The 24,252-nt window shown below is 42.1% G+C and overlaps 1 protein-coding gene across 1 annotated transcript in view; it reads right to left on the bottom strand.

Moving 5' to 3' along the window:
- Positions 1 to 3,690: 3,690 nt before the first annotated feature.
- The window catches only part of LOC123763366 (putative uncharacterized protein DDB_G0271606), a 36,103-nt gene continuing 15,541 nt past the window's right edge, over positions 3,691 to 24,252 (bottom strand). Inside the window, exons 4-5 of the mRNA XM_069302890.1 lie at positions 4,840 to 5,084; positions 3,691 to 4,806 (exon numbers count right to left, since the gene is read on the bottom strand). Of these exons, the coding sequence (XP_069158991.1) occupies positions 3,691 to 4,806; positions 4,840 to 5,084 (1,361 nt within the window). The remainder of the gene's footprint in view (positions 4,807 to 4,839; positions 5,085 to 24,252) is intronic.

Below are 24,252 nucleotides of genomic sequence, written 5' to 3'. Positions count from 1 at the left end.
CAAAACAGACTTCTTGGCCTAGTAATCAAGACCCAATTTGCTTAACAGACAGAGCAATTTTTGTTATTTTTAAGTATTTTGTTTTAATTGGTTAATTTGTCTAAAAAATAATCTATACATATAACAGAGAATCTCTGTATGTATGTTTGTCTATCCAAAGTTGTAGGCCAGACGCTTGGGGCTAGCTTCACCCAACTGGTCTGGGGTATGGGATGAACATAGGCAAGTCGGGGGTCACCAGAATTTAAAACGGAACAGCATGCCAGGGTCACTTTCAGACCTCCACGACGATTTTTGACAACACAGCTGAATATTTTGAAAACAAACATATACAAAAATTATATAGTAATATGCACCATTATTCATTGATCTATGGAAAATTAACAGAAATTTCCTGCTATGCATAATTTTCCCGTAGTCACATTAAAAAGCCGATCGTTCGACAGCTTCTATGATTCTTTATTAACATAACAAACATAAGAATTAAGGTAACTGCAGAAGGCCTGTTGACCCATATCAGGCAGCTCCTATTTATATTTATTTTGGGTGTAGTAGATAGGAAAGAAGTCCTGGGCATGGGGACTGGGCCGGTCTTGGAGCGGTCGTGAACCTAGTGATGGGTGACGAAAAAGGGATTTCGATGTGGATTCAAAATATAATTTATTTCAAAATATTCTAAGCATAACACAAGAACGTAGTATACCATTCAAATAGAACTGATCGAATAATAATGAACAGAAATGGATACCAAAGGATCTGAAGAACTTTATGGGGTAGAAAGAGAGCTTGGTACAAAAGGATTAAGAATGGGGAAGTCAGTTTAGAACAAGAATTCGTCCTAAATGGGGCCTAACCAGAGCAAGATATAACTGAAGAGCAACACCAGGTGTCTTGTTACTAACGCTTCGATTAATAAATCCCAGTGTCCTATTTGCCTTATTACGAACATTCATGCATTGATCCTTTGGTTTTTAAATTCTTACTAATCTTAACTCCCAGATCCCTTTCGCAATCTCAACACCATCTAGCTCGTATCTTGTAACTTTATCATCATTACCTAGCCTCAGAACTTTACATTTATCAGCATTAAACTGCATCTGCCAATCTTTTAACCATTTCAAATCCCTATTTAGATCAACTTCAAGTGATAGTGAGTCTTCTTCTGTGTTAATTTCCCTACCGATTTTTGTATCATCGGGAAATTTGCAAATGTTGCTACTCAAATCTGAATCTAAATCATTTATATATATTATAAACAACAGAGGTCCCAATACAGAGCCTTGAGGCACTCCACTTACATTTCCCCACTCTGACTTAAGCCCATTTATACTAACATGTTTCCTTTGGTACAGCCATGCCCTAATCAATCTTAATATAGCACCCCAATACCATGAGCCTCTATCATTTTAATCAGTCTTTCATGTGGCACTATATCAAAAGCTTTGCTAAAGTCAAAATGTCTGTCTGTCATATAGACAGAGAGACACAGACACAAACAAACAGTAAGACAGATATATAGTAATATACGTACTGACATAAAAAGATTAAAAAAGGAAAGTAGACAGAAAATCAGACGCAGACAGAGAGGTAGACTGAAAGAGAGAGAGAGAGAGAGAGAGAGAGAGAGAGAGAGAGAGAGAGAGAGAGAGAGAGAGAGAGAGAGAGAGAGAGAGAGAGAGAGAGAGAGAGAGAGAGTGAAAGGGGGGATACGGGAGGAAAGGAAACTATCCGGAGAAAGTACCAAGCCATTGCGACAACTTAGCATTTGGGAGCATCAGTGAAACATCTAACGACTGACGGTTTTAAGAATATTGTTTTGGCTACTCCGAAAGTGGGAATATATTAAATTAAAGATAATTCTTTTAAGTATCCGACATACTTGGATCCTGAATTTTCACAACGCAACAATGAACATAATAGAAGTAGGATCCCTTGATTGTTTCAAGCGTAGGTTAGACATATATATGAATGAGATTGGGTGGCTGTAAATAGGAGCTGCCTTTATGGGCCAATAGGCCTTCTGAATTTACCTTTATTCTTATGACAGGAGGCCTGGCAGCTGAGTGGATAGCGCTTCAGATTCGTAGTCATAAAGTTCCGGGTTCGAGCCCCGGTGGAGGCGGAAACAAATAGGCAGAGTTTCTTTCCCCCTGATACCCCAGTTTCCTCGCAGTAAATAGGTACCTGGGAGTTAGACAGCTGCTACGGGCTGCTTCCTGGGGATCTGTAACAAAAAGGAGGCCTGGTCGAGGACCGGGCCGCGGGGACACTCAGCCCCGAAGTCCTCTCAACATAACTATTTCAAGATTATATTCTTATGATAAGGATTCGGGTTGGGACGAGAGGAAGGAATGGTGCCCAACCCACTTGAACGGTCGGGGATTGAACGCCGACCTGCTTGAAGCGAGACCGTCGCTTTACCGTCCAGAGAGAGAGAGAGAGATAAAAAGAGAGAGAGGTTGATGTACATGGAAGGTTTTCATGTTCATAGGATCCCTAATTCGACCAAGTTCTTATTTTGATCAAGCACAGGAAGGTGGCAGCTAAGGAATAAAATCTGAACTAAATAGAGTAGTTAACATCTTAAGTGTATGAAGTTGGATGAGCAGGATGAGTGATATCACTGTTTAGCCTTGTAAGAAGTGTAGATCAAAGTAATTATTTGCCCAGAGTGATTGTCTTTAAGTTCATTCAAGAAAAAATAAAGTGATCTCGCAAGTTTCTTTTGTAAAGTTCCAGTTTTATTAATAATTCTCATTTCTCATTTGTAATCTTAAATATTTTCCAATTAAATTAACTCAGTCCTAATCATCCACGCTCATCCCCCTTCCCCATCACTCAAATTAAATTCCTCTTTTCCCTCCCTCTCAGTCCCCACCCTCACACCCCTCCTGCCACCGCACCATTTATTGCCAGTTCTCTTCTCTCTCTCTCTCTCTCTCTCTCTCTCTCTCTCTCTCTCTCTCTCTCTCTCTCTCTCTCTTACACCCTCAGGCAGAGAAACCCTTCGAAATAGCATTGCTCTCTGTCAATTTCATGACTTCACATTACTTGTTCCTATCTCTGAGATATAAAAAACGGAATCAACAAACACGGTATACTATTTTCAGACTTGTTGAATCACACCACTTCTCAAACTGAATGAGTCATAATTAGTAATTTTGGCCACACTTCTCGTCAAGGGTGACAACTTGTCTCTCAGTCAGCACCGGACTCCACCACCACCACCACCACACGAGAAGGGGGATTAATCATTCACACCACAACCTGTCACTCTGGGGTGTCACCGGGGACACACACACACACACACACGCATACACACACACAGGGGCCCGGTGGCTGACTGGACAGCGCGCTGGACCCGTAATCCTGTGGTCCCGGGTTCGATTCCCGGCGCCGGCGAGAAAAATTGAGCGGAGTTTCTTTTACCCTGATGCAGCTGTTACCTAGCAGTAAATAGGTACCTGGGAGTCAGTCGGCTGTCACAGGCAGTTTCCTGGTGTGTGTGTGTGTGTGTGTGTGTGTGTGTGTGTGTGTGTGTGGTGTGTGGAAAAAAATATAAAAAAATAGTAGTTACAAACAGTTGATTGACAGTTGAGAGGCGGGCCGAAAGAGCAGAGCTCAACCCCTGCAAGCACAACTAGGTGAATACGCACTCAAACAATAACATAAGTGATCAATCTCGCTTCTTCAAATCAACTGAACATCACTGAGAGAGTCTGTGTGAGTGTGAGTGTGAGTGTGAGTGTGTCTCGTGGGGGAGAGGGACTTGGCCAGCTGCTGCAGCCCTCCACTCTCCTGCTGCAGCCCTCCACTCTCCTGCTGCAGCACTCCACTCTCCTGCTGCAGCACTCCACTCTCCTGCTGCAGCCCTCCACTCTCCTGCTGCAGCCCTCCACTCTCCTGCTGCAGCACTCCACTCTCCTGCTGCAGCCCTCCACTCTCCTGCTGCAGCACTCCACTCTCCTGCTGCAGCCCTCCACTCTCCTGCTGCAGCACTCCACTCTCCTGCTGCAGCACTCCACTCTCCTGCTGCAGCACTCCACTCTCCTGCTGCAGCACTCCACTCTCCTGCTGCAGCACTCCACTCTCCTGCTGCAGCACTCCACTCTCCTGCTGCAGCCCTCCACTCTCCTGCTGCAGCCCTCCACTCTCCTGCTGCAGCCCTCCACTCTCCTGCTGCAGCACTCCACTCTCCTGCTGCAGCCCTCCACTCTCCTGCTGCAGCCCTCCACTCTCCTGCTGCAGCTCTCCACTCTCCTGCTGCAGCCCTCCACTCTCCTGCTGCAGCACTCCACTCTTCTGCTGCAGCCCTCCACTCTCCTGCTGCAGCACTCCACTCTCCTGCTGCAGCTCTCCACTCTTCTGCTGCAGCCCTCCACTCTCCTGCTGCAGCTCTCCACTCTCCTGCTGCAGCCCTCCACTCTCCTGCTGCAGCCCTCCACTCTCCTGCTGCAGCACTCCACTCTTCTGCTGCAGCCCTCCACTCTCCTGCTGCAGCTCTCCACTCTTCTGCTGCAGCCCTCCACTCTCCTGCTGCAGCACTCCACTCTCCTGCTGCAGCCCTCCACTCTCCTGCTGCAGCCCTCCACTCTCCTGCTGCAGCACTCCACTCTTCTGCTGCAGCCCTCCACTCTCCTGCTGCAGCACTCCACTCTTCTGCTGCAGCCCTCCACTCTTCTGCTGCAGCCCTCCACTCTCCTGCTGCAGCACTCCACTCTCCTGCTGCAGCCCTCCACTCTCCTGCTGCAGCCCTCCACTCTCCTGCTGCAGCCCTCCACTCTTCTGCTGCAGCCCTCCACTCTTCTGCTGCAGCCCTCCACTCTACTGCTGCAGCACTCCACTCTCCTGCTGCAGCCCTCCACTCTCCTGCTGCAGCCCTCCACTCTCCTGCTGCAGCCCTCCACTCTCCTGCTGCAGCCCTCCACTCTCCTGCTGGTACCAGCTCTTGGCTCTAAATCTAGTCTGAACGAATCTGTCCTGGCTTCTTCCCGCTTCCTTATATGAGAGTTGAAGCTCAGAGAGCTGGCGCAAGCCTTCATAAGACACACAAAGATCACCTTCCCGAGACCACGGGGGTACCACTAGTAACAATGATATAGTTTTATGTGGCCTGGACAAGAATTGTCTTGAGAACTTTTAAAGAGAGAGAGAGAGAGAGAGAGAGAGAGAGAGAGAGAGAGAGAGAGAGAGAGAGAGAGAGAGAGAGGAAAAAGAAGAATTTCTGTTTTATGGGACTGTGGCCAATTATGAAAAGCATATAATTTATTTTCCAAATATCAATAAATAATGTTTTATATAATTATAATTTATATATATATATCTAGCTAAGTGTAGCTGGCAGATAGTGGGAAAAGTCGTTGTGGGGGTCAGAATGTGACATATCCTGTAGTTCCCGCTTGACCCTATTCTGGCGACCCCGATCGGTCCATGTCTGTGCCGTACCAAAGACCAGTCCCACTAAAAAGTTTCATTAGGCTATGTTCCTCTGTGTGTATTCACCTAGTTGTGTTTGCGGGGGTTGAGCTTTGCTCTTTCGGCCCGCCTCTCAACTGTCAATTAACTATTTCTAACTACTACTACTACTACTACTACTACTACTACTACTACTACTACTACTTTTTTTTCCTCCACACCAGACACACACACACACACACACACACCCCAGGAAGCAGGCCGTGACAGCTGACTAACTCCCAGGTACCTATTTACTGCTAGGTAACAGGGGCATTCAGGGTGAAAGAAACTTTGCCCATTTGTTTCTACTTGGTACGGGAATCGAACCCGCACCACAGAATTACGAGTCCTGCGCGGTATCTACCAAGGCTACCAGGCCCCTGTGTGTGTGTGTGTGTGTGTGTGTGTGTGTGTGTGTGAGTGTGTGTGTGTGTGTGTGTGTGTGTGTGTGTGTGTGTGTGTGTGTGTGTGTGTGTGAGTGTGTGTGTGTGTGGGGGGGGGGGAACCTAAGTCTGTGTGTATCTCATCTGTCCATCTTTCCATCCATTAATCGGTTTATCTATCCATCAATATATCCATCTATCTATCCATCTATCCATCCAGCTATCATCTGTCAATCAATCTATACATCTTACTATCCATCTAACTATCCATCTAACTATCCATATATCTATCCTTCTCACTATCGATCCATCTATACATCTCTTTTGGCATCCATTTGTGTATCTATCCGTCCATCTCTGTCCTTATATCTATCCATATATTTATCCATGTATCCATCCATGTATCTTTCTACCAACCTATCGGTGCATCCATCTATCTTACCACCCAAAGATATATCTATATTCCTATCCATTCAACTATCACTCCATCCATCTATCTAGCCTTCTATCCATTCATCTAATCCTCCCTATATCCAGCCATATACTCATCTTTCTAACCATCAATCAATCAATCTATGCAGTTATTCATTCATTATTCCATCTATCTATCCATCCATCTCCCAATCCATCCACTCATATATCTGTCCATTTACCTATCCATTTGCCCATTAATCTATCCATTTGCCCATTAATCTATACATCTACATATCAATCTATCCATTTCTCTATCTATCCATCTATCCTACCGTCTCTCCATCTATCTATGTATGTATCCATCTATCTATCTATCTATCTATCTATCCATGTATCTTTCTTCCAATCCATCTCTGCATCCATCTATCCATCTATATGTCTTCCCATTCATCTATGAATCCATTTATCCATTTATATTTTTATCAACATATACATCTTTCTTTCTATCCATTTATCAGTCTATCCGCCCATTTATCTATCCATCAGTCTATCTATCCATCAGTCTATCTATCCATCAGCCTATCTTACCTATATAACAATATATCTATCCATCAGTCTATCTATCCATCAGCCTATCTTACCTATATAACAATATATCTATCATCTATCCGTCCATCAATCTATCTATAATCTGTCTACTAATTTTCTATCTATCTATCTATCTATCTATCTATCTATCTATCTATCTATCTATCTATCTATCTATCTATCTATCTACTCATATATCATTCAGTTATCTGTCCATTCATCTATCCAATCTATCTATCCATCCATATACCTTTATATCTATCCCTCCATCCATTCATTTATGAATCCATTTATCTATCTATTCATCTATCTATCCATCCATCTATCTACTGTCTGTCTCTGTGTTCCTGTGTCTCTGTTTTCCTTTCTCGCTGTCTATCTTTCTCTGTATCTATCTGCCAGTCTCTGTCTCTATGTCCCTTTTTTGCCGCTGTCTAACAGTCTTAATGTGTCTATGTCTCTGTCTTTGTCTGTATGTCTCTGTTTCTATTTCTGTTTGTCTCACTTTCTTATAACAAATATAAGAAATATTCTTATATTATAATGTGTGTGTCTATAATGACACACGTTATAATGTGTGTCTATAATGTGTGTGTGTGTGGGTCGCCGGGGAGAGAATAACTTAGCAATGTGAAATACAACAAATTAGAATAGTTACTCTTTACTCCCAGACCGGACCAAGTGTTGCTTTAGACGCCCTGTTAGCTGTGGGAGGGTTGTCTGTTTTATGGGACTACGGGCAAATTGTGGATAGCAGGAAATTTCTGTTAATTGTCTGGTGATTAGCGAATAATGGTGTATTCCTGAAAAAGGTACACAACGTAACGGTTCCTATTGTTACCTTATTTTTAACTTGTTACAAAGCTGTTACGGTTTGTTATCAAGTTTTTATGACGTGTTAGAAAGTTGTTACAACTTGCTAGAAGGTGTTACAAGTTGTTCAACCGTTGTTGCAACGTCGTGTTTTTGGCGGGATATTATTATATGATTTTATTTTTATTTTTGTTTTGAAGACATTTAGCTGAGTAGCCAGCGGACAGTGCCCGAAATCGTCGTGGGAATGGGGGTCTGAATGTAACCCTGGCACATTGATGCTTATGAATTCTGGCTACCCCCGACCAGCCTATGTTCATCCCATACCTCAGACCACTCCCTCGGCTAATTTGACTGAGGGAGCGTCCTGCCTCCAAATTTCGACACAAAGACAGACAGACTGTGAGACAGAGACAATCAGACAGGCAGAAAGAGAGGCGGAAAGAGAAAGTGGTTGAGAGACAAAGAAAAAGAGAGAGACAGAGAATTACAGATACTGAAAGAGACACAAGTGAAGAGTTCAACTAGTGACTGTGCTCTCCAGTGTGTGACAGTGTCGGGCAGTGGCGGACACTGCCGGACACTGCCCGACACTGCCGGACTCACCGTCACACTGCTCGACCTCCAAGAAGGACAAATGTCCAGCAGATGCTAATGCCAAGTCCTGTGTTCGTGGCCGACTCCAGTCTCGACTTATTTATGTCGTATTACTCAAGCGTTACTCAAGCAGGGTACACCCAACCCTCTCCCACCCCCGCCCACTCTCCTCTGCACACGCCCACACAGGATTCTTCCCACACACACCCACAACCTATTTTACACACTGTACCACCCACTTGCCTCCACAATCCATCCACCCACATATCTTTCATGCACCTACTTTTTACTTACACTTAATTAACAAGCCGTTTTTACACCGTCAAGTGTCTTTTGTGCTTGCGGTACTGGCCACACCCATCCACTCACGCCTATCCACTTCAACATTCACCCACAGATGGTTACTCATCCATCATTTGCACACACACACCAGCATCCATCTTCAACCGCACAACATCCCTAGTTACACCCGTACAAACGTCACATACCCACACACATCAGCTTACCCACATCCCTCTCCCACATCCACAATATCCCACCCACACTGTTTCTCTCCCCCCCAACCAACTCATTCGTGCAAACACACGCATAATCACTCCAGAAAAAACGTGTCAAGACACGAAACCTTTTATTTTTGTCGTGACTGTGGCGAAACGGGAGTTCTCCGGCCATTGTTGCTCTCTGCTCGGCTTGGAATTCGTTTTAATATTTGTTACAAAGCTTATTCAGCTTATTCATATATATATATATATATATATATATATATATATATATATATATATATATATATATATATATATATATATATATATATATATATATATATATATGCACAACTCTCCTAAACACGAGAGTGAAGTTATACAACTTTAGAACACTTTCCCACCAGGAGACTCGAACCCTAGCCAGCACAGAAGCCTTCCAGCAACTGGCATAACAGGTACGCCTTAACCCACTCCACCACTTGCTCAGACCCTTAAAAGAGATGGTAATTTCGGAGTATTTATACACTCCAAAGACCACCACCTCCCAAGAGCACTAAAGCAAGTGAGGGGTCATTTTTACGTTTTTTCATCAAGTCCCTGTTAATATGGGAGAACACTGTGTCTATGCTTAAGGCACAACTCTCCTAAACACGAGAGTGAAGTATACAACTTTAGAACACTTTCCCACCAGGAGACTCGAACCCTAGCCAGCACAGAAGCCTTCCAGCAACTGGCATAACAGGTACGCCTTAACCCACTCCACCACCTGCTCAGACCTTCTGTGCTGGCTAGGGTTCGAGTCTCCTGGTGGGAAAGTGTTCTAAAGTTGTATACTTCACTCTCGTGTTTAGGAGAGTTGTGCCTTAAGCATAGACACAGTGTTCTCCCATATTAACAGGGACTTGATGAAAAAACGTAAAAATGACCCCTCACTTGCTCTAGTGCTCTTGGGAGGTGGTGGTCTTTGCAGTGTATAAATACTTCGAAATTACCATCTCTTTTAAGGGTCTGAGCAGGTGGTGGAGTGGGTTAAGTCGTACCTGATATGCCAGTTGCTGGAAGGCTTCTGTGCTGGCTAGGGTTCGAGTCTCCTGGTGGGAAAGTGTTCTAAAGTTGTATACTTCACTCTCGTGTTTAGGAGAGTTGTGCCTTAAGCATAGACACAGTGTTCTCCCATATTAACAGGGACTTGATGAAAAAACGTAAAAATGACCCCTCACTTGCTCTAGTGCTCTTGGGAGGTGGTGGTCTTTGGAGTGTATAAATACTTCGAAATTACCATCTCTTTTAAGGGTCTGAGCAGGTGGTGGAGTGGGTTAAGTCGTACCTGATATGCCAGTTGCTGGAAGGCTTCTGTGCTGGCTAGGGTTAGTCTCCTGGTGGGAAAGTGTTCTAAAGTTGTATGTATATATATATATATATAACCTAGAAGGGGTACCACCTCTGGTGCAGGTGTAGGGACCCATAGCCTCGGAGAAGAAAATAAAGAGTACTCAGAGAAGACCTTGTGGATCCTCACTGAACATTTTGATATTTTCTTTTCCTACCACCCCTATTCTTTTGGTATGTGTGTATATTTATCTAACTTTATATGAAAATGTCATTATATAAAAAAAGTTACAACATTGGTTACATGCAGGGAGCCGGTCGGCCGAGCGGACAGCACGCTGGACTGTGATCCTGTGGTCCTGGGTTCGATCCCAGACGCCGGCGAGAAACAATAGGCAGAGTTTCTTTCACCATATGCCCCTGTTACCTAGCAGTAAATAGGTACCTGGGTGTTAGTCAGCTGTCACGGGCTGCTTCCTGGGGGTGGAGGCCTGGTCGAGGACCGGGCCGCGGGGACACTAAAAGCCCCGAAATCATCTCAAGATAACCTCAAGATAGGGTACAAGGCTGCTTGTCACAAGTTGAACAGCTCCTCCAGCTCCTCAGATAGCGGGCAGGAACTATGGATGCTGTGAGCATTTCTTCTCTGGATTGCCACACTAAGGCGCAGAAAGAGAAAACTGGCAGCTCTAGGGTCTCTAGTTGTTTCGATTAGCTTAGACCCCAACTCCTTCAAAAAGCTAACAGCACTTTTACCCCAGGCATATATATATATATATATATATATATATATATATATATATATATATATATATATATATATATATATATATGTCGTACCTAGTAGCCAGAACGCACTTTTCAGCCTACTATGCAAGGCCCGATTTGCCTAATAAGCCAAGTTTTCCTGAAATAATATATTTTCTCTAATTTTTTTCTTATGAAATGATAAAGCTACCCATTTCATTATGTATGAGGTAAATTTTTTTTATTGGAGTTAAAACTAATGTAGATATATGACCGAACCTAACCAACCCTACCTAACCTAACCTAACCTATCTTTAGAGGTTAGGTTAGGTTAGGTAGCCGAAAAAGTTAGGTTAGGTTAGGTAGGTTAGGTTGTCGAAAAACAATTAATTCATGAAAACTTGGCTTATTAGGCAAATCGGACCTTGCATAGTAGGCTGAAAAGTGCGTTCTGGCTACTAGGTACGACATATATATATATATATATATATATATATATATATATATATATATATATATATATATATATATATATATATATGTCGTACCTAGTAGCCAGAACGTACGTATAATATAAATATATATATATATATATATATATATATATATATATATATATATAAATATATATATATATATATATATATATATATATATATATATATATATATATATATATATATATATATATATATATATATATATGTCGTACCTAATAGCCAGAACGCACTTCTCAGCCTACTATGCAAGGCCCAATTTGCCTAATAAGCCAAGTTTTCATAAATTAATTATTTTTCGACTACCTAACCTAACCTAACTTTTTCGGCTACCTAACCTAACCTATAAAGATAGGTTAGGTTAGGTTAGGTAGGGTTGGTTAGGTTCGGTCATATATCTACGTTAATTTTAACTCCAATAAAAAAAAATTGACCTCATACATAATGAAATGGGTAGCTTTATCATTTCATAAGAAAAAAATTAGAGAAAGTATATTGTTTCAGGAAAACTTGGCTTATTAGGCAAATCGGGCCTTGCATAGTAGGCTGAGAAGTGCATTCTGGCTACTAGGTACGACATATATATATATATGTTTCATTGAATATGACCGCATATTCTGTATTTATTATTTTCTGGTTTAGGGCTTCTATCCCTCTAACTATTTTCTTAGCATCAGGGCTTAATTGAAATAGGAGTTCTCCAAAACTCATTTTCGTACTTTTAAGGTGAAGAAAAGAAGTGATTAACTATAGAGTGTATTACACTTATTTGTATAATTTGCACAACGTTTCGAACCTCCATGGTTCATTCTCAAGTGAACAGATCTTACAATACTAGTTGATTTTATTCCCGCATTAGGTCAGGTGATAATACAATGAAGGTGAAAACATGGGGGGATACATAAGGGATAAACATAGGGGCTGCAGAAGGCTTATTGGCCCATACGAGGCATCTCCTATCTAAACACAAAGATTAATCCAGTGTAATTGGCCTGTTATGTTGGACATTGTCTTCTGTGTTGGCATCGATATGTTCTTGTCTTGTCCTTACTCTCATGGTGGGTAGAGTAAATAGTTCCGTGATTTGGGTGTTCATGGTAGGTCGCTCTATTCTTATGTGAATTGCCTCAAGAATTTGTAATCTTCTTGAATCTTGGGTTTTGTCTATTATGCAAGTATTCTTGTTCAACATTTCTCTTGTTAGAGTAATGTCATGGGCTTGTCTCATGTGATTCCTAGGGGCACCAGATTGAAGATGGCATGTCAAACGCCTCGTCAGCTTGGTCGACGTCATACCTATGTACTTACATTAAAGGTTACATCCTTCGTGGGGGCAAGTGTACATGTATACAACGCTTGACTGCTGTAGAGGGTTCTCCGTCGGCTTTGGGCTGTTTTTGATAAGGAGTTCGGAAGTCTTCTTGGTTTTGTAGAATATTATCAGGTTTATGTTTTGGTTAGGAGAAGTGCTTTTTATTCGTCGAGCGCTTACCCACTGCTCTGAATGGAGCAACGTGAGTAGAGAGTTTGAAAGAGTAACTCAGGTATTGGTGAACAACGGATATAGCAACGCGGAAATAAACGCTGCTATAAGAAGACACTTGGACCGTTGGTATAATTCAGAACCTAGAACAGAAACCACAACACCCCCAAAAAAATTATATTACAAATCAACCATGCACAGTGAACATATAAAAGAGGAAAGAATAATGAAAGAAATAATCCGTAAAGGAGTAAAAAGCACTACTCCTAACCAAAACATAAACCTGATAATATTCTACAAAACCAAGAAGACTTCCGAACTCCTTATCAAAAACAGCCCAAAGCCGATGGAGAACCCTCTACAGCAGTCAAGCGTTGTATACATGTACACTTGCCCCCACGAAGGATGTAACCTTCAATGTAAGTACATAGGTATGACGTCGACCAAGCTGACGAGGCGTTTGACATGCCATCTTCAATCTGGTGCCCCTAGGAATCACATGAGACAAGCCCATGACATTACTCTAACAAGAGAAATGTTGAACAAGAATACTTGCATAATAGACAAAACCCAAGATTCAAGAAGATTACAAATTCTTGAGGCAATTCACATAAGAATAGAGCGACCTACCATGAACACCCAAATCACGGAACTATTTACTCTACCCACCATGAGAGTAAGGACAAGACAAGAACATATCGATGCCAACACAGAAGACAATGTCCAACATAACAGGCCAATTACACTGGATTAATCTTTGTGTTTAGATAGGAGATGCCTCGTATGGGCCAATAAGCCTTCTGCAGCCCCTATGTTTATCCCTTATGTATCCCCCCATGTTTTCACCTTCATTGTATTATCACCTGACCTAATGCGGGTATAAAATCAACTAGTATTGTAAGATCTGTTCACTTGAGAATGAACCATGGAGGTTCGAAACGTCGTGCAAATTATACAAATAAGTGTAATACACTCTATAGTTAATCACTTCTTTTCTTCACCTTAAAAGTACGAAAATGAGTTTTGGAGAACTCCTATTTCAATTAAGCCCTGATGCTAAGAAAATAGTTAGAGGGATAGAAGCCCTAAACCAGAAAATAATAAATACAGAATATGCGGTCATATTCAATGAAACATGTTTGAAAGAAAACCTGCTGCCAGTATACACCAATATATATATATATATATATATATATATATATATATATATATATATATATATATATATATATATATATATATATATATATATATATATATATGTTGTACCTAGTAGCCAGAACTCACTTCTCGGCCTACTTTGCAAGGCCCGATTTGCCTAATAAGCCAAGTTTTCCTGAAATAATATATTTTCTCTAATTTTATTCTTATGAAATGATAAAGCTACCCATTTCATTATGTATGAGGTCAATTTTTTTTTATTGCAGTTAAAATTAACGTAGATATATGACTGAACCTAACCAACCCTACCTAACCTAACCTAACCTATCTTTATGGGTTAGGTTAGGTTAAGTAGGTGAAAACGTTAGGTTAGGTTAGGTTAGGTAGGTTAGGTAGTCGAAAAAACATTAATTCATGAAAACTAGGCTTATTAGGCAAATCGGGCCTTGCATAGTAGGCTGAGAAGTGAGTTCTGGCTACTAGGTACGACATATATATATATATATATATATATATATATATATATGCAAACAAGCCTGAATGGTCCCCAGGACTATATACAACTGAAAACTCACACCCCAGAAGTGACTCGAACCCATACTCCCACAACTGGTATGTACAGGGACGCCTTAATCCGCTTGACCATCACGACCGGACAAAAGGAAGTGATAGCCGAGGCTATATGAACCACTTCCCCGCCGGCACTCGGATGGTAATCTTGGGCATAGCATTTTATCAAATCACCTCATTCTTTGGGGCACACGTGAGGAACACAAATGCAAACAAGCCTGAATGGTCCCCAGGACTATATACAACTGAAAACTCACACCCCAGAAGTGACTCGAACCCATACTCCCACAACTGGTATGTACAGGGACGCCTTAATCCGCTTGACCATCACGACCGGACAAAAGGAAGTGATAGCCGAGGCTATATGAACCACTTCCCCGCCGGCACTCGGATGGTAATCTTGGGCATAGCATTTTATCAAATCACCTCATTCTTTGGGGCACACGTGAGGAACACAAATGCAAACCAGCCTGAATGGTCCCCAGGACTATATACAACTGAAAACTCACACCCCAGAAGTGACTCGAACCCATACTCCCACAACTGGTATGTACAGGGACGCCTTAATCCGCTTGACCATCACGACCGGACAAAAGGAAGTGATAGCCGAGGCTATATGAACCACTTCCCCGCCGGCACTCGGATGGTAATCTTGGGCATAGCATTTTATCAAATCACCTCATTCTTTGGGGCACACGTGAGGAACACAAATGCAAACAAGCCTGAATGGTCCCCAGGACTATATACAACTGAAAACTCACACCCCAGAAGTGACTCGAACCCATACTCCCACAACTGGTATGTACAGGGACGCCTTAATCCGCTTGACCATCACGACCGGACAAAAGGAAGTGATAGCCGAGGCTATATGAACCACTTCCCCGCCGGCACTCGGATGGTAATCTTGGGCATAGCATTTTATCAAATCACCTCATTCTTTGGGGCACACGTGAGGAACACAAATGCAAACAAGCCTGAATGGTCCCCAGGAGTGCCGGCGGGGAAGTGGTTCATATAGCCTCGGCTATCACTTCCTTTTGTCCGGTCGTGATGGTCAAGCGGATTAAGGCGTCCCTGTACATACCAGTTGTGGGAGTATGGGTTCGAGTCACTTCTGGGGTGTGAGTTTTCAGTTGTATATAGTCCTGGGGACCATTCAGGCTTGTTTGCATTTGTGTTCCTCACGTGTGCCCCAAAGAATGAGGTGATTTGATAAAATGCTATGCCCAAGATTACCATCCGAGTGCCGGCGGGGAAGTGGTTCATATAGCCTCGGCTATCACTTCCTTTTGTCCGGTCGTGATGGTCAAGCGGATTAAGGCGTCCCTGTACATACCAGTTGTGGGAGTATGGGTTCGAGTCACTTCTGGGGTGTGAGTTTTCAGTTGTATATAGTCCTGGGGACCATTCAGGCTTGTTTGCATTTGTGTTCCTCACGTGTGCCCCAAAGAATGAGGTGATTTGATAAAATGCTATGCCCAAGATTACCATCCGAGTGCCGGCGGGGAAGTGGTTCATATAGCCTCGGCTATCACTTCCTTTTGTCCGGTCGTGATGGTCAAGCGGATTAAGGCGTCCCTGTACATACCAGTTGTGGGAGTATGGGTTCGAGTCACTTCTGGGGTGTGAGTTTTCAGTTGTATATAGTCCTGGGGACCATTCAGGCTTGTTTGCATTTGTGTTCCTCACGTGTGCCCCAAAGAATGAGGTGATTTGATAAAATGCTATGCCCAAGATTACCATCCGAGTGCCGGCGGGGAAGTGGTTCATATAGCCTCGGCTATCACTTCCTTTTGTCCGGTCGTGATGGTCAAGCGGATTAAGGCGTCCCTGTACATACCAGTTGTGGGAGTATGGGTTCGAGTCACTTCTGGGGTGTGAGTTTTCAGTTATATATATATATATATATATATATATATATATATATATATATATATATATATATATATATATATATATATATTATTAAATATGACCGAAAAAGTAAGATTAATAATTCTAACACGAATTTTCTCAATCTTTCGTACATTACGCTCCACTGTTGGAGGTAAATCAAAAATCACTTCTCCAAAATTCATTTTTATTTCTAGTCTGACGCGACACGGGCGCGTTTCGTAAAACTTATTACATTTTCAAAGACTTCACAAATACACAACTGATTAGAACTTACGTATCTCCGATTTTATATCTATATTTGAGTGAGGTGGGAGGGGTGATGTGGCATTAACACAAGACAGAACAAGAGGGGATATTAATAGGGTATTAAAAGTATCAACACAAGACAGAACAGAAACAATGAGTATTGAATAGAAGTGTTTGTAGAAAGCCTATTGGTCCATATTTCTTGATGCTTCTATATTGGAGCGGAGTCTTGAGGTGGGTAGAATATAGTTGTGCAATAATTGGCTGTTGATTGCTGGTGTTGACTTCTTGATGTGTAGTGCCTCGCAAACGTCAAGCCGCCTGCTATCGCTGTATCTATCGATGATTTCTGTGTTGTTTACTAGGATTTCTCTGGCGATGGTTTGGTTGTGGGAAGAGATTATATGTTCCTTAATGGAGCCCTGTTGCTTATGCATCGTTAAACGCCTAGAAAGAGATGTTGTTGTCTTGCCTATATACTGGGTTTTTTGGAACTTACAGTCCCCAAGCGGGCATTTGAAGGCATAGACGACATTAGTCTCTTTTAAAGCGTTCTGTTTTGTGTCTGGAGAGTTTCTCATGAGTAGGCTGGCCGTTTTTCTGGTTTTATAGTAAATCGTCAGTTGTATCCTCTGATTTTTGTCTGTAGGGATAACGTTTCTATTAACAATATCTTTCAGGACCCTTTCCTCCGTTTTATGAGCTGTGGAAAAGAAGTTCCTGTAAAATAGTCTAATAGGGGGTATAGGTGTTGTGTTAGTTGTCTCTTCAGAGGTTGCATGGCTTTTCACTTTCCTTCTTATGATGTCTTCGATGAAACCATTGGAGAAGCCGTTATTGACTAGGACCTGCCTTACCCTACAGAGTTCTTCGTCGACTTGCTTCCATTCTGAGCTGTGGCTGAGAGCACGGTCGACGTATGCGTTAACAACACTCCTCTTGTACCTGTCAGGGCAGTCGCTGTTGGCATTTAGGCACATTCCTATGTTTGTTTCCTTTGTGTAGACTGCAGTGTGGAAACCTCCGCCCTTTTCCATGACTGTTACATCTAGAAAGGGCAGCTTCCCATCCTTTTCCGTCTCGTAAGTGAAACGCAGCACGGAACTCTGCTCAAATGCCTCCTTCAGCTCCTGCAGATGTCTGACATCAGGTACCTGTGTAAAAATGTTGTCAACATACCTGCAGTATATGGCCGGTTTCAAGTTCAACTTGAATATATATATATATATATATATATATATATATATATATATATATATATATATATATATATATATATATATATATATATATATATATATATATATATATATGTCGTACCTAGTAGCCAGAACGGACTTCTCAGCCTACTATGCAAAGCCCGATTTGCCTAATAAGCCAAGTTTTCCTGAATTAATATATTTTCTCTTATTTTTTTCTTATGAAATGATAAAGCTACCCATTTCATTACGTATGAGGTCATTTTTTTTTATTGGAGTTAACATTAACGAAGATATATGACCGAACCTAACCAACCCTACCTAACCTAACATAACCTATCTTTATAGGTTAGGTTAGGTTAGGTTGCCGAAAAAGTTAGGTTAGGTTAGGTTAGGTAGGTTAGGTAGTCGAAAAAACATTAATTCATGAAAACTTGGCTTATTAGGCAAATCGGGCATTGCATAGTAGGCTGAGAAGTGCATTCTGGCTACTAGGTACGACATATATATGTATATATATATATATTGGTGTATACTGGCAGCAGGTTTTCTTTCAAACATGTTTCATTGAATATGACCGTATATTCTGTATTTATTATTTTCTGGTTTAGGGCTTTATCCCTCTAACTATTTTCTTAGCATCAGAGCTTAGCTGGAATAGGAGTTCTCCAAAACTCATTATCGTAATTTTAAGCTAAGAAAGCTAAGCCCTGATGCTAAGAAAATAGTTAGAGGGATAGAAGCCCTAAACCAGAAAACAATAAATAGAGAATATGTGGTCATATTCAATGAAACATGTATATATATATATATATATATATATATATATATATATATATATATATATATATATATATATATATATATATATATATATATATAACATAAATTCTTAAATAATGTCAAGTATCCCGCTCTCGCTATCGACGAGTTAATTTATTCTCTACTTTTGACCTTCCTCGTCATGCTAAACATAGGTTCTTAATTCTTAATGTGTATTTTCTTAAAGCGTTGTTGATTTAGCAACGTTAGGGCGGCCAGTGATAAGCGAGAGCGTGCAACAATAGCAAATGCTCGTATCTGAATGAGGGAATCCATCGTGGCAAATTTGATCATTCGTTTGCGAATTAGTTCTATGTGTGCAGGTGTGGATATCGTTAGGGAAAAAGTTGCAAAAGGTACTATTTTGTACCTGTGTTGCTTTGACAAACTAAACTAACCTAACCTACCTTTCCTAGGCCTAATACACGATATCTGAGGCCTAATGTAGTACATATGTGTGCCATACTAGGCCAAGGAATATTTAAGTTTTTTTTTTAGCTTCATTTATTTTAAAAGAATTCCTTACTGTCAGTATACTACTGTCTAAAAGCTAAGTTCGCACGAATTCGTGACTATTGACGACCGTCACAATAGGTACTATCTGAACAGGAGGAAGGGTTGTATATATAAGCTGTCTGGATATTTTACATGAATCTCTATACCTATTCTTTATAGTTAAAGATTTGTATAAAACGAGTCTACCGAATTAAGAGCAATTACACCACATTTGATTGGATTTAAATGTGTGGTATTCAGCACTAAATATCTTCCAGATATTTATTTTTTTGAAAACACTTTAGGAAAATAGAAAATCAGCACGGCAAAAATACATTAGACATAGTTGTGCTTGTTGTGGCGACTAGCACTTCCAGATCTAAACTCTGTCAATACCGGATCAATACCGGATAAACAGCAAATAATGAATAAATAAAGGCAGGTCCTTGTTTGACTTAGTTTTTATGCGAGAAGTTTTCACGAAGAGAACATTATTCTCATAATTTGTGGCTGGCGTTTAGTGCGGAGTTCCACTTCTGACTTCCTTATCATTTTCCACAAGAAATTGTTTCTCCTTCATATTGTACTGCTTCTGGAGTCTTGCTCCTCTTTTCATTGTCGTCATTTCAAAGTTTGTATGATATTAACATTATTAAAAGCAATGTCAGACAGCATTTTTGGAATATACTTTTGCAATATACAGAATTTCGTTGGTCGTTTTCTTTAATTAATTTTGTATCATCATCATCATATCATCAAGTGTTTATATTCATGAGGATATCAACCCTAAGTCTTTGATGTATCATATGAAAAATAGGATGAGGGCTACAGTACTTGTGATGTAGTAGTACTACATACTACTTCTTGTAGTCCACTCGTTGCCTCTCTGATAGCTCCCTCTCATTGTAACCCCTTTGCTCTCTTTGACATGACTTCTTTTTTACCCAACAGCTTAGCTCTCTTCCAGATATACCAGCTGCTTTATCGAGCTTCGGTAATAGTTACTTGTGTATGACAGAGTTAAAAACTTTATGAAATTCAAGGAAGATATAAAAGGCATGCCCTTTCCTCCTGTTTGATTGCATTATCTTGCAACTGATTTCTAATATTGAACGTTTGTGAAAGAGTTTTCTCTTGTTAGGACTTTATTGATGCTTGGAGACGAAATTATATTGCTCTTAATGCTCTACAAGTCTCGTGCTGGAATCCAAATTATTAATGTTAGAGCAGAATTTTCCCTAGCTGACTCTATGTTGGAGTTTATAGACCGTGTTAAACTGTTCACTGACGTGCTATGAGTTTCCTGCTAAAGGGTATCACCAATACCGTGGTGGAAATGTTCGCGATATCTCTTAAGCCCCTTCTCGCTAGTGTTCCCAACGTCAAGAAACTGCCGTATTAAGGTGCCCTTATCCTAACCTACCAGAGGACCCCTGGAACAGAAAACGGGACATTATGTCAATACCGCGAGCCGCTGCTATTTTCTTGTACATCAGTTTTTTTGGTCTTAGGTAAAGTATACGTCAAAATGCGACGTGCTATCAGGAGGACGGATTGATCTCTTAATCTCCACGTCCAACTCCTCCCGCTCATTCTACACATTTCTTAAACATATCTTGACGATATCTTGAGATGATTTCGGGGGCTTTAGTGTCCCCGCGGCCCGGTCCTCGACCAGGCCTCCACCCCCAGGAAGCAGCCCATGACTGCTGACTTACACCCAGGTACCTATTTTACTGCTAGGTAACAGGGACATAGGGTGAAAGAAACTCTGCCCATTGTTTCTCGCCGGCGCCTGGGATCGAACCCGGGACCACAGGATCACAAGCTCTCCGCTCGGCCGACCGGCTCCCTGTCCGCATATACTGAAGTAAAATTATATTGCATTCGCTCGCTAACTGACGCTTCTGGTAGCTCTTCGCTATCATCTAGTGAGCAGTTAACTATACTGCTCTACTATAGTGTACTGTTCTCTACTGTACTATACTGTTAACTATACTGTTAACTATACTATAGTATATACTATACTATACTGCAATGGGATTGTATATTGCTGCAGCTTACTCTTTTTGATGTTATTGGAGGAATGTTCTCCAGGGGCCAGAACCACGAAGCAGTTACGCAAGCACTTACGATCCTGTACATCTGTTCCTAATCATTGGCGGCTTTTTTTTTACAATTATTAAATAGTTAATGAGCTCCGAAGCACCAGGAGGTTGTTTATAACAATAACAACAGTTGATTTTGATGTTTTCGTGCTTGTAAACAATTTAATAAATGTAACAAAAGCCGTCAATGATTGAGGAAAGATGTTGACCAAACCACACACTAGAAAGTGAAGAGACGACGACGTTTCGGTCCGTTCTGGACCATTCTCAAGTCGATTGTTCACACAATCAACTTGTCTGTTCAGGACGGACCGAAACGTCGTCCTCTCTTCATTTTCTAGTGTGTGGTTTGGTCAACATATTTCAGCCACGTTATTGGGACTCCTCGTCTGCATTGGGAAAAGATGTACACGTTCAAAAGTACTTGAGTAACTGCTTCGTGAATCTGGCCCCAGGACTGAGACGTTCGTGACAAGTCTTGTAGTCGTTTCCATAGTTCTAACGGTGACCCTTCTATGCTGGTCCTTCCTTTATCTGGAGATGGTTGTTTCCTGCCTCACCTGAGTCTGGAGAAAGCTCAGGATCAAACACAAGACTTCCTGGAAACGAATTATTAAGTACTACACAATCTTCCTAATCAATCTACATATCGCCCTCATTCCTGTTATTTGGTTTGAATAATTACAGGCTCACATATCTTGGCCATAGAAACAATAACAAAATTTTCTTTTACATTGGATGCAAAAGATGCATTTATTATACGACTTCTCCACTGCTCTCTGAATCCCCGTGCTCTTCATTCTGTCAATTTCACAGATGATGACATTTTCCTCTGTCCTGTGGTCCATGTGAACGCAAGAGTCTGGTCAAAAGTAAATTTCAGCTCCTTACACAGACTTTACAAGAATAGTGAGGGTGTTGGCTGACTGGATGTGACCTTGCCTGGTCACTCTGATGAAGCTTCAGGTTCACAATGGACCTCTGTATCTGTCTTCAAACTGAGCCTGAGGCAAGTTAGTCAAGCAGAGAGAAGAAGAGGAAGATGAGGGTGGAATAGGGATCAAGGGAGACAGGGAGATAGGGAGGCAAGTTAGCAAGGGAAAAGGGGGGAGGACAGGAGAACAGTAAAGGTCATCAAACTATCTGTGTATGTCAGTTCGCACTCAATCAGTCATACACATTCTTGATTGTGGCCGCCTCCGGCGGCTAGTTTATTGTGCATCCCATACTCATCCTTTGAGCGGTAGCGCAAAAAGCATTACAGAGGGCACAAAAGGTCTTTACGTATACCTATCCCTCCCTCCGTCTCCAGCACCTCGCTACCCACCTGACCAGACTTCGGTCAAGACAGTCCAACAACTTGTGCCACGAGAAAGTGGTCAAGTCGTACAAGTGACCCCCCGTGGCCCCCAGTGTTGACAGAGCCATCATCGGCTGGTTCGTGACGTCACTGAGCCAACCCAGGATCGTGACCAACCTCTCCCTGGCCGGAATGCTGAGCCGCTTGGGCCGTGTTGACCGTGGAAGGGGTATGGGTGGGGGTGGGAGGGTGATTTTTGTGCCGCCCCGTTGAGATAGAAGGTCGGTGTGTGTTGTGTTTGATGAGCTGCGGCTGTTTGACTTTGTTCGCCACAAGTTGATAGTTTTTTTTAGGAGAGGGGGGGGGATATGTATGTGTGTTAGTGTATGTGAGTGTGTATTTACTATTTGTGTATACAGGATCGTGCTATTAGCTCTTGGACCTCGTCTTTCTAACCAATCTATTTTTCCTCTATTGTGTCTGCTTCTTATATTTCTCTCTAACACACACACACACACACACACACACACACACACACACACACACACACACACACACACACACAGGAAGTAGCCCGTAGCAGTTGTCTGACGCCCAGGTACCTATTTATTGCTAGGTCAACAAGGGGTATCAGGGTGAAAGAAACTATCCCCATTTGTTTCTGCCTCTATCGGGGATCGAGCCCGTGCTCTTAGGACTACAACCCCAGAGCGCAGTCCACTCAGCTGCGTGGCCCCCTCTCAAGGGAGACGAAGGTGTGTGTGTGTGTGTGTGTGTGTGTGTGTGTGTGTGTGTGTGTGTGTGTGTGTGTGTGTGTGTGTATGTGTGTGTGTGTGTGTGTGTGTGTGTGTGTGTGTGTGTGTGTGTGTGTGTATGTGTGTGTACTCACCTATTTGTGCCTGCAGGATCGAACATTGACTCTTGGATCCCGCCTTTCGAGCCATCGGTTGTTTACAGCAATGACTCCTGTCCCATCTCCTTATCATACCTAGTTTTAAAATCATGAATAGAATTGGCATCCACAACCTGTTCCTGAAGTGCATTCCATTTTCCCACTACTCTCACGCTAAAAGAAAACTTCCTAACATCTCTGTGACTCATCTGAGTTTCCAGCTTCCACCCATGTCCCCTCGTTCTGTTACTATTCCGTGTGAACATTTCGTCTATGTCCACTCTGTCAAAACCTCCTGAGTATTTTATACGTTCCTATCATATAACCTCTCTCCCTTTGTATTTCTAGTGTCGTAAGGCTCAGTTCCTTCAGGCGCTCCTCATTCACACACACACACACAGACACACACACGTGTGTTTACTCACCTATTTGTGCTTGCGGTGGTTGAGCTTTGGCTCTTTGGTCCCCGCCTCTCAACTGTCAATCAACACACACACGCACACACACACACACACACCCACACACACACACACACACACACACCACACCACACCCCACATATATACACAACGAGCACAGAAACATACACATAAACATCCACACACACACAACAAGGCACTCCCACTTCTCACATTCACATGCATCCACTCTCTCTCTCTCTCTCTCTCTCTCTCTCTCTCTCTCTCTCTCTCTCTCTCTCTCTCTCTCTCTCTCTCCCTCCCTCCCTCCCTCTCCCGATCTGAAGATCATGTTGCGCTTATCTAGGAGCG

Source organism: Procambarus clarkii, chromosome 49 (assembly GCF_040958095.1).
Source record: "Procambarus clarkii isolate CNS0578487 chromosome 49, FALCON_Pclarkii_2.0, whole genome shotgun sequence".
Taxonomy (NCBI): Eukaryota; Metazoa; Arthropoda; class Malacostraca; order Decapoda; family Cambaridae; genus Procambarus; species Procambarus clarkii.
Note: the sequence above shows the minus strand (reverse complement) of the source record. Positions and strands in the feature narration are given on the sequence as shown.